Source organism: Pelophylax lessonae (genome assembly GCF_965119305.1).
Source record: "Pelophylax lessonae genome assembly, chromosome: 2".
Classification (NCBI taxonomy): domain Eukaryota; kingdom Metazoa; phylum Chordata; class Amphibia; order Anura; family Ranidae; genus Pelophylax; species Pelophylax lessonae.
Window position 1 is genome coordinate 359,560,643 of NC_138769.1, and position 12,034 is coordinate 359,572,676.

General features: G+C 39.3%; 1 protein-coding gene across 1 annotated transcript in view; it reads right to left on the reverse strand.

The window, feature by feature from the left end:
- Positions 1-9,951: 9,951 nt before the first annotated feature.
- The window catches only part of GJB3 (gap junction protein beta 3), a 30,663-nt gene continuing 28,580 nt past the window's right edge, over positions 9,952-12,034 (reverse strand). The window contains exon 2 of the mRNA XM_082247727.1: positions 9,952-10,792. Within this exon, the coding sequence (XP_082103853.1) occupies positions 9,972-10,778 (807 nt within the window). The 5' untranslated portion in view covers positions 10,779-10,792 and the 3' untranslated portion in view covers positions 9,952-9,971. The remainder of the gene's footprint in view (positions 10,793-12,034) is intronic.

A 12,034-nucleotide genomic window follows, 5' to 3' on the forward strand; every position in this document is an offset into this window, starting at 1 on the left:
CCAGCTCGCCTGGCTGCAGCTGCTTTTTTTCACTAGCCCTCCTGGCTACTTCTCCACAGTCCTCCCAGACTAACATTCTCTCTCTCCACAGTCCTCCCAGACTGCTCACTCACCAACCCAACCGTCTGACTCTGGAGAACTAGTGGACGTGCTGCCCTTCTCCTGCTGTTCTCTTCTTGCTCTCATGCCTCCAGGAAGGATTTCCTTTGTGTGTTGTAGAGTGTCCCTCCAGCATCTGAGCCCCAGCCCTGAGGTCACCCCCCCTAGACTAGGGTGTAACCTCAAGGGGCACCTCAGCACTCGTTCTCCATCTTCCACCTGACTGCCCCTGCTTGCAGAACCCATGAATGCATATAAGGTGGCCTGCCCCCTGCTTGCCCGTTTTGCTGGGGATTGGCTGAGGTCCTCATGATTACTCCAAGCAGCATCTCCAAGAGCTCCAGCCCCTACTTCTGGAAGCTTCTCCAAGGTTCCAGAAAGCAGGGGGAGTCTCCAGAGATGCTGCTTGCTGAGTCATCCAGCCTCCCTTAGTCACACAGCCCTGACCCAGATTCAACCCAGGACTGGCTCTCAGCCAAACCGATTTCCCTATACTTAACAAACTTATTTACATCTAGCACACACTAGAGGGTGACACACATGGTTGAAGTGAATTGTATATTGATGGTAAATCAAACAAAAAACAAATGTAATACATAAGTATGTATATATTTTATTTATTAAGGGAAATAAAGCTGTCCAAACCTGTCTGGCCCTTTGTGAAGGTAATTGCCCCCTAAACCTAATAACTGGTTTTGCCATCCTTGGCGGCAACAACTGCAATCAAGCATTTGTGATAATTGGCAATGAGTCTTTCACATCACTGTGGAGGAATTTTAGCCCACTCTTCTTTGCAAAATTGTCTTAATTCAGCCACATTGGAGGGTTTTCAAGCATGAAAGGCCTGTTTAAGTTCAGAGCACAACATCTCAATCAAATTTAAGTTCAGACTTTGACTAGGCCACTCCAAAACCTTAATTTTGACTTTTTTTTGATAAGTAGAAAGAGGGGTGTAAGCCAGACAGAAACATATAATTATCCTCATTATGTCATAAAAAACATAAACAAAAAGAAAAATGTCAGCGCCTAATCCATAAGAAATAGCAGCTTGCAAAACAGTGTGAACATACAAACACCAGTGAAATAAATAAATAAAAGGTTGCAGCGCTAAACAATATTATTAAAAGTGTCTGAAAATCAAGTCCATCAATGAAACAAAAGTCCAGGCAACTCATAAATCCAAGTGGATGACGATATTCTGTGTCAATGTAAATTCAATGCCGACACCAGTTTCTCCAACAAAGTAAAAAGTGAACACTCACCAGACCCATATGCTGTCTTGTCAGTGCTTCTTCAGGAGCATTAATTATCCTTACTACTTCTAAAGAAGCGCGTGGCGCGAAACGGCTGTAGAGCAGGGTTAAATGCCAGAGGTCCAAAAGCCACCAGTCTTTTCAGTCTGTTGGCTTTATATGTAAGTGCTATATATGTTGTTGCACTGTATAGATCTCCATTTGTGTTTTGTACATTGTTTTTAACTTTTGTGGAAACTTGAATAACTACTACACCATGAGGAGATCTCTTCTCTTTTCTCTCCTGCCTGTTAATTTGCCACTCTGGATTTAACATCTGAGGAAAGCAAGTCCGGTGAAGGGATAAGAAGATCATTCCCCGCTTGATTCCTCTGGCTTCATCTCACACGCTTTCAGCTGTCCTGACAAGACAGCATATGGGTCACTTTTTACTTTGTTGGAGAAACTGGTGTCGGTATTAAATTTACATTGACACAGAATATCGTCATCCACTTGGATTTATGAGTTGACTGGACTTTTGTTTCATTGATAGACTTGAATTTCAGATACTTTTCATAGTATTGTTTAGCGCTGCAACCTTTTATTTATTTATACTCATTATGGCACCATCCCACTACTACATGTATCAAACCACAAGATTATCCCTGTGGAGAGAGGGACCCCAACCAGAAAGGAAGGGGAACTCCAAAAACCACAGCGAAAAGGGACTTTAAATATGCCAGCCAATCAGGAAAAAACTGAACCAAATACACAAAAAAGGGGAAAAAAACCTTACCTCATAAAAACATAGGTTTATTATATCACAATAAAATTAAGTGCCATCTAGTTAAAACATATAATAAAGAACAGGTCATATTATAAGGCAGACAAATGTAGATGATGCAAGCGTATGGAATAAATGTGTTTTGCTATATTAGCTTCCTCTGGATTCATGCTTGAAGATGGCACCTGAAAGGATAAGGAAAAACTTAACAGGACTCAAAAGAACATAAAGGGTAAGTATAGAAAGAAAAAAAGACCGAGATAAACAGTATGTACATTAATAAATGCTATTAAGCATATTAACCAAGTAGGAACAAAAAAAAAAAAAAAAAAAAAGCAAATAACAGTAACAGACCTCAAAAAAAAAAAAAAAAAATGCTCAGACATTCAGTACAAATGACACCAAAAACCATCCCCTCAACAAATTAAAAAACATACCAAAAATCACCTTGACATTTGTATTTAATGCAGAGAAGAAGCGCTCTTCATAATTATGGTCCTCCATATCCCTAATCAGTTTAGTTGCACTTCTCTGGACCCTTTCCAGCTCCAACACATCCCTTCTGAGGACTGGAAACCAGAACTTGACAGAATACTCCAGATATGGTCGGACCAGTGTTTTATAAAGTGGTAGGATTATAGTTTTATCTCTGGAAAACATCCCCTTCTTTATGCATGCTAATATTCTGTCGGCTTTGGTAGCTGCAGCTTGACATTGCATGCTATTGCTAAGTCTATCTTCTACTAAGACCCCCAGATCTTTCTCAATTTTTGATTCCCCTGGAGGTTTCCCCCCTAAAGGGTATTGTGCTTTTATGTTTTTTGTCCCTAAATGCAATACCTTACACTTCTCCACATTAAACCTCATTTGCCATGTAGTTGCCCACTCTGCGATTTAGTTCAGGTCATTCTTTAAGATTCCTGCCTCACTATGCAAAGGTATTGGCCTGCTTAATTTTGTGTCATCTGCAAAAACTGAAATCGAGCTACTGATCTGTCCTCAATGCTCTCCTATTTATTTTTATTGCATAGAGGTTATCAAACACCGACCCAGATGCATCGATGAGGAGTAGTGGTTGGTCAGGAGCTCTCCCCTATGTCCTAAATGTGAAAGGGATATTGGTGACCTACTCCACATGTTTAGAAGTTCTCCACCACCCTACAGTCTTCTGGGACACGTCACAGATCCCAGAAGACTACAGGACCATTCATAACATGTGTGGCTCATGCATGAGCAGTGAGCACCCAGCTGTGAAGCCGCAAGCTGTCACAGCAGGGCACCTACAGTTGAGATGGCTGTGCTGTGGACAGAAGACGGCTCGGGTGGAAATAATGGTTCAGGTGAACACCTCGTTGGATCCTGGGACAGGTGAGTGTCTGTTTATTAAGAGTTAGCAGCTACAGTTTTGTAGCTGCTGACTTTATAAAACACAAACATGACTGGAGCTCCTCTTTACCTTGAGAGAGATGATAACCGCACTCCAGACAGTAGAGAATGAAAAACTTTATTCCATAATATTCAAGAAGATTATAATATCAAAACATCACGATACAGACAGACAGACAGCAGCAAGGGTTGACACGTTTCACAAAAAACTTTGCTTAGTCATAGGGTTAGTGCGGTTCAGACCTCATTCAGCACATTTATGTTCCAGTGAGGTAGTATATTTCAACAGAGATTTATGAAATCTTCAGGACTATTATAATTCTAAACTATGATTAGCTTAAGCTATGTACTAATCTCTTATTTACACAATATGCTTGTGGCTGAATGTTATAGCAGAGTCAGAGTAATTCTCTGGGTTTGTGTATGTCTTCACGTGGTCAAGGGCCAAGGGCTCATTATAATTTTTTGAATATACCGTATACTTCCTTATACTGTCAGACCTGTGTAACTTCCTGTAAATTTACTCTAGACGGCAAACCTTTTCCTATATCGCATGAAATTTTCATGTCTCTTTCCTTTAAAGAATATGTTAACCCAACATTTAATATTCCTGATATGTGCCTGCTGTACCATGTACTTGCATGAACAAGTCTCCCGTTCTCTTTATATTGTGTCCTCTGTGTAAAATATCTAGTGTTCCTGCCAGTCACTCTGCTTTCCTGTTCAAAACTTATCACACTAGGCATGAGAGCACAGCGTGAACAGTTTTCTGGCTGTGCAGGGAACTTAGCCTGCTCTCCTCCAATAAATAGACTTGTGCTGATATGGCCCCCCTCCCTTCACAGACATTCCCTGGTAAGTTCAGTGTGCTCCTTTTTCTCCTTCCCCAGCTCTCTGAACTCCTTATGCCCCTGAGAACAGAGATTATGTGAGCAAAGGAGAAAAAAAGGTACAGTAAACCCCCCTCCATTGCGGGGGTTATGTTCCAGACCCAGCCACGAAAAGTGAAAATCCGCGCAATAGAAAAACCCTATTAAAATGCATTGTAAGCATGATTTTTTTACTGTCACTGTACGTGTAAAAGCATTATAAGGTTTTTAAACACACTTTTAAAACAATAGAAACTCGTTTAAACATATAAAAGATACTGAGAGACATAGCAAGAGCTATGGAAAACACAAAAATATTTCATTTTTAATGATTTATATAGTAAAATAACATTACAAAAAACCCGCAATATACCGGGACCGCAAAAACTGAACCGCGATGGAGCGGGGGTTTACTGTATTCATAATGTTTTTAAAATGTACACACACATTTTTTGCCTTTCATTTCTATTTTAAACTGAATGGGTTGTTTTACAAGGTGAAGGTTCACATATATTTTTAGTTATACCACTAGATTGAGAGGTTTGTATACCTGGGGCCTCGGTATTTGTCATTTTTATGGTCTGCCCTGTAGGAGGAGATGTCTTCAATATGTGCCCTTCCCTGTCCTTGTAGGTTCTTGCTTATCCTCTCATCTGCTGTCCTGAAAGACAATTTGTGAAAAATAGAAATAGACTTACCAGTAAATGTACTTGCACTAGTTTTCCAGAGGAGCACAGTTCCCGCAAGTTTTGTTCTTTTGTGATACAGTATATATTTTATTTGAGATTACAACCCTCGGTTCATGTTTATCACCGACAAGTTCTGCAGAGGGACCTCTTTTCAAAGATTACGGCTATGCTTTTCGTGTTCCTGATGGAAAAGGTGACTATCCCTTACGTGCTGTACTGGAAATAGAGTTACTGCTTTCTTTTCTGTTCTACCTGACCCCTGTCACCTGGACAAGAAAAGAGAGCAAAGCTCTTTCATGGGAACAATAAAATCCAAAGAGAGGTTCTAAACTTCTGTCTCTTCGTTGATTTGTTTTTAGATTTCTGCCCATCTGCCTTTCCTTATGGGTTTTCCCCCTCACTTTCTGTGCTGCCTGACATCCATACAAATAGGAAATTGAGAGATTTTCCCTTACTTCGTAACATTCATTATATAGACATGAAACAATGAGAAATATCCCAAGTGGTTACACAGATGGCCATAATAGGTATTGGTTGGAGATAAGTGAGCATTTTATTTTTTTAGCAACTTATGGCTTTGGTCTCTTGTATATGAAAGAAGAAACCACTCACTAACCAATTGCTCTTTGGGGAAACTAGATAGGTTTGATATGCTGCATAGGTCTAACAGGAGAAAGTTGGTTTGATTCCATGTTCTGCAAATCAGTGATTGTTGCATTTCCATGCAAATAAGCTGTTCAGAATAACAGACAATTGTGATTTACTTAAAAAATTCAATTTTAATAAAATATACATTTTGTACAAATAATAAATAGAGCATACAGAAAGAAGAAGGGTCTTCTCTGATATACAAAATCTCATATTACAGAAAAACATCTTTGCATGTCCTTTAAGCTCGGTTCACACTGATGTAATGCGGGGACCGCAGCGATTCCTGTGCGGCTTCCCGCACGGCATCAGAATCGCAGGCAGTTCACACTGTGCTCTGCGAACCTCTGCGGGTTTCAGTATAAAATTAAGGACACCCCTAAATCGGTTCACAGAATGCAGTGCGAACTGAGGAATCGGATGGAATCGGATCACATGGGTCTGAACACCCATGCGATCCGATTCAAGTGCAGACAAAAAAAAGTTCCTGCATGTTTTTGGTGTGGATCCAGTGTGAATTGAGCCATACATAATGTATGGCTCAATTGGCACCGCACTGAACTCACATGTATTTGTACAGGAATCCAGTAGGATTCCGGTACAAACGACATGCAATGCGGCAGACCGCATTAGCGTGAACCCAGCCTTAAGCCTGTTCTGAATTGCAAATTTATTTATATTATGGAGACTTCAGAGGCTGTGCACTTTTAATTTGATAGATGTTAGATGTTTCATCTATTTTACTATACCAGAAGATGCACTAGTGGTATTGAAATTTTCAAAGATTCCTAAACACAAGACCACATTTTTAGAAAGAAGAAAAAATAGTGGTCTTATGACATCTTACCTAATGAACCATTGCTTAAGTAGTCATCCTTTAGTTGGTAAGATTTCCTAACATTATTCTAGTCAATTTGTGCTAGTCCCAAGTCCAATAACAATTATAATAAGTGCTCTTTTTTTCATCCCAGCATTGTTAGCCTGGAGGCAGACATTAAAGAAGAACCATAGGCAAAACTTTTTTTCATTTTGGATAGAGCAAAGAAGGGTTATAACCCCTGTCAGAATTCTTTCCGCTATCTGTGTGCTATTGCAGAGATTTCCCTTCATTTGCTGTCCTGAAAATTAGGGGAATTCCTTGAGGACTCCCAGGTCACCAGAACTAGTGTCCCCATTGGAAGATTTCCCCTCTATTACTTTTCTGGGGACAACCCAAAATTTGGGATTTTCTTTTACTTTCACTTTCAATGACAATGGTAAAGAGGACAAATAGAAAGGGCAAATCTCCCTAATGAGGGCACAGACAGCAATAAAAACTGACAGATGTTCTTATCCATCTCTACTTTATCCAAAACTAAACAAAAAGTTTTGCCCTTAGTTATACTTGAAAAAAACAAGTTATAAAGTGCCACTATTATTTACCAAAGAAGTGTAAAGTTATTTACTTCTGACCCAACAGTGTGATATAAAATGGATTTTTAAGACAGGGTCAGCCTCCTAGGAATTTGTAGATAGTCTAAATGTATAAAAAAATCTGTGAAATCTTTTTATTTGAATACCAGTCAGTTGTATTGTTCTAACTATGTGTTTATCAACACACAATTTTGTATTTAGCAGTTGCCTCTAATTGCAGATTTTTGTATTCGTTATAGAGCACTCTGCAATTGGCTTAGTGTTTTTATGTAGCATCCAATTATGCTACATCCAATTTTAGTAACATATCATTATGTTCTAAATAGGACAACATGATCATCATTACATTACAAAAAAATATACATACAAACATTTGAACGCCTCAGAATTTTAAAAAAAAAATGTCTTTTAAAAAAGAGAATGTAGTCTAAACACGAAGAAGACTTTAAAGAGGTTGTAAAGTCTTTTTTTTTTAAACTAAAATAAAAAACATGTCAAACTTACCTACCCTGGGCAAAAGTATTGCACAGAGTGGCTTGAACCTCCAATTCTGGGGTCCATTCCATGTGCCACCAAGCTGCTTCCTTTGGGGGTGCACGTGCAGGCTCAATCCCAAGCCGGGCTGTGTGCGTCCATAGACACACACAGCGTTACTTGGCCATGTCCCCTGCTCTCGCCTAACAGGCTTTGACTGACAACAGCAGGAGTGAAATGGCTCCAGCTGCTCTCAGCCAAGCTTGTGAGAGCAGAGAGAAGGAAGAGAAGAACCGCAGATAAGCCCAGCGCTGGATCTATACAAGACTCAGGTAAGTGTTTAGGGAAGTGGGGGAGGAATAGCAACTGAACGTTTTTTTACCCTAATGCATAGACTACATTAAGGTATAAAAATCTTTTCAACTTTAAAACCACTTTAAAGTGGATGTAAACCCCATTCATAAAATCTGACCTATGCACAAATAACTGTAGTGTTTACATATCTTTCTCCAATGCCCTAAGTCCTGTGTATTTCTGCTGCTCCATTCCTCTGTTATCAGCATGATAACTTCTGACAAAGCTCTCCGACACAGGAGATAAAAGCAGCTGGAAATTTGTGTCAGGGTGGGGGCATAGAGCTAGATTAGCAGAGAGCTGGTCTATTCACAGCACAGCTCTGCAAGTTTATTTGTTCCTCTGCCTATGTGGAGCAGGGGTGTGTGCCTTTTAGCCCAATCAGCTTACACACAGTGTATGCCTAGACTCCCCTCCCACTGCTGAAACAGAAAGAAAAATGTATAACTCGATGTTCACATTCTAAAGAATATAGAAAGCTGAAGGCAGCAGATATACATGTACAACTTATGTAGGAAGATTTGTCTCATCTCTGTGTATCATCTGAGGCTGTTCAATTCACTGGGTATATGTGAGGTTTTACATCCACTTTAAGGAGGCAATTATTAAAATCAACGTACGCAACACTCTACATTCTATTTAGTAATATTTCTAAAATAGGTTTTTAGATGTACTCCCTGCAGCTTGTGATTTACTGAAAAATTCTCTTGTTAGTCCCGTTGTGGACAATGATACACGCTAACATGAGAGGGCAGAGCATATCTGCAGATTGATAACTGTAGTCTGTAGACATGTGACTGTTGTAGAGATGACTCTGTACAGTAAGTAGCAGCAAAAAGTCTTTTTGTTCTCAGGTCATGGTTACTTTGGCGCTAGCCCTTTTGCAGCAAAGACCAGTACATGCTTGTTAAAAAAGTTGCAGAAAAAAGCTGTTTTAATAGGGCTTGCATCCTTTGCATTTCTCATTCCTTTCTTGATACTATGCTGACTTTGGATTTCAGATAAAATCACAACTATCATTTGTGTATTCCTGTGCAATCCCATCATAGTTACATAGTTAGTCAGGTTGAAAAAAGAAACAAGTCCATCTGGTTCAATGTTGGTTCATGATCAGATATTAGTGTCCGTTAATTGGACTTGCTCTTCGACTTAATAAAGTATTACTGCATATTTAATAAACATTATACGTTTGCACTTGTTCCTATACAGTAAAACAAATATAATGGGCAGATGAATTCTGTTTCCAGTAGCCTGGCCTTGCTGTTTGGATCAATTTTTGTTGTAGACAAGCAGTTTCTGCCCACCACTAGAGGGAGCTGTTTAGAGAAAAGAGACCTGCTCTGTATTGAGGTGAATGAGCAGCCTGTCTACCAGGATTTAGGACCGTAGGCATAATTGGGAGAAACAGGAAGTATCATCAGAAAAGGAAACCCATCATACTGGCATCATAGGAGTCTGCAAGGACATATATAAGTCTATAATTGTTAGAGAGAATGCAGTTATTATTCAACCTCCTTAGCTCCCATTAAGAGAGAGAACATATCAACAGTCAAGTTTAGATGAGCATATACTGTGGCAGTGTTTAGTTTACTTATTTGAAATCCATCCCAGATTGCTGGGTGCCACCTTTCATAAAAACCATGAAATGAAGTAGTGTGTATCTGATACTCTTTGATCCAAAGAGCCGGCAGTTACATATTTATACTGTAATCCATTCTGATTTGTTGTGTCCACACCCCTTTTCTTGAGGTTTCCATGATAGGAAAAGCTATTTCTTGTAAACATTAAGCATGGCTAGTATGTTTTAGTAGCTTTAATAGAAGAAGAAACTTTCGGAGACTCATTTCCTTTGTCTTCACCCAGCAGCTCCCTCCAATGCCTTCTCTAAAATGGCTGTACAAAAAAAAGGTTGTTCATAGTCTGTCTTAAAAACTGAATATAAAACCTTTATTTTCATGGATAATGCTGGATAACTTTAGTCTGTGATAAAAAAAAATATATAGTATGGACCAATGGAACAGAATTACAAAGATGTTAAATCTGGTGCTGAAGCTCTTATTGATTCGACTGTCTTATTAAGTGGCTTCTTCTCTGGGTTTTCTAAGTGGATATGGCACTGGCAAGTAGAAGCTTTGCTGTAGGTTACTGAGTGATGGCTGGACTTTTTGTACTTGTTAACACAACTGAAAACCCTTTTAAAGAGCAGGTAAAATATCTCACAAAGGCTGAGGACAATGCAGAGTCCAGAAGCAGCTACCATGAAGTAGGTGAAAACTTTCTTCTCGGTTGGCCTTGCAATGTAACAATCCACGATGTTGGGGCAGGGTTCCACATTAGTACACTTGACAAGCCGAGGCATGTCAAAGCTGTCCCACATTTTATGCAAGATATACAGAAAGGTTATTTCTATGCCAGTTTTAAAAAAAAGACTGAGAAAGTAAGTCCACCAAAGACCTCCGTGTTTCTTGCCAGTATTAGGATACAGCTTAGAACAATTTTCACCATTTTTCAAGCGGTTCTTTTTTTCTCGATCTTCTCTATAAGCAACGTGCATTATTACCAGAAGGGAAGGACATGTCACAAATATGAGCTGGAGAGCCCAAAGCCGAATATGAGAGATGGGGAAGTAGTGGTCGTAGCAGACATTGGTGCAGCCTGGTTGCCGGGTATTACAATCAAAATCTTTTTGCTCATCTCCCCATACTTTCTCGGCTGCAACCACATACACTAGAACTCGGAATACAAAGACAACTGATAGCCAAATACGTCCAAAAGCTGTGGAGTACTTGTTCACACCGCTTAAGAGACCCTGGAATGTCTTCCAATCCATTGTGATTTAGATCCCTGATGGAGCAAAAACAGAGTATTAGTAATTATTATTACTTTAGATAAACACATACAAAGGATAAGGCAAACTTTTTATGAAAGATAGAAACTCTTCTTTGAAATAAATTACATAAAAGTAATTATGATTTACATTAAACTCTGGTGTGAATAACACTTTTTTATTGTATTAATAGAAGTGGTGTTATATTAATATAATCAATTAAGTTTGTCTAAGGGAGCTATTTATAAAAATTCACTGTGTTAGTATTTCAAGCATCTGCTCCACTGTCACAAGTTATTCCTGTGTTTTGCCTAATATGTTTATTTCCTATGATGATAAGCTGCATCTAGTGGCCATAATGGAGTATTTTCCTGATTGAGGTATTTTAATTCCTATAAAGTACCACCAAGTGATTTATTAGAATGGATTCTTTTCTTTTTCTCTAAAATTATATTAGGGTTATGCCATGTGATTGGTTTAGAGTGACAAAACACTGTAGTGTAAACAGGTCTTCTATCTGGATCCCCATTCCTATAAATTCTTACTTTACATTCCCTGATTCTTCAACAACATTGATACAATGCAAATATTTCTTTCCACAGTGCAGCTACTCAGATCAATCAACCAATTCATTAACCAATGCAATCAATTAATTAAACACAAATCATCTTTACATCACTGAATATATTGAACTAGAATCTCTCAGAAGAGAAATATTTAAAATTCTTGCTGCACTGATTTCCAGATTGACATTATTGAACACGCCCTTGCATTACATATGTTTAAAGTGAACCTTTACATTCGCCAAACACGTAAACATAAATGGTATCCACATAATCTGCTTTAGCAACAGCTGTATTCATATTCTCTCTTTTCTATAAATATTCAGCCTAAACAGACTACACAGCACTGTAATAAAAGATAAGAGCTAAGCCCTCATCTCCATCCCTTACCAATCCTTCTGGCTTTTGAATATAATAAAAGCAATGACTAGTACAAGCAGTCCCCTTGTACACAGCCTGGCCCCCAATAGGTTAGTAGGGAGGACCAAAGCCAAGTAGGGACTGTCTGTGGCTCACTTTTCTGTATATATGCTCTCTGTCCAGAGCTCCCCTGGTGGTAGGAAGCGGTGGGAGCTGGCGGGCACTCTCTCAGAGCACAGGATCTTTCTCCCTAGGTGGGCAGGGCCAGGGGTGTGGCCACCTTCTACCATCCTATCACAGGTGGTCACTGCACTCTGGCTGAAGCTGCTGAAAGTG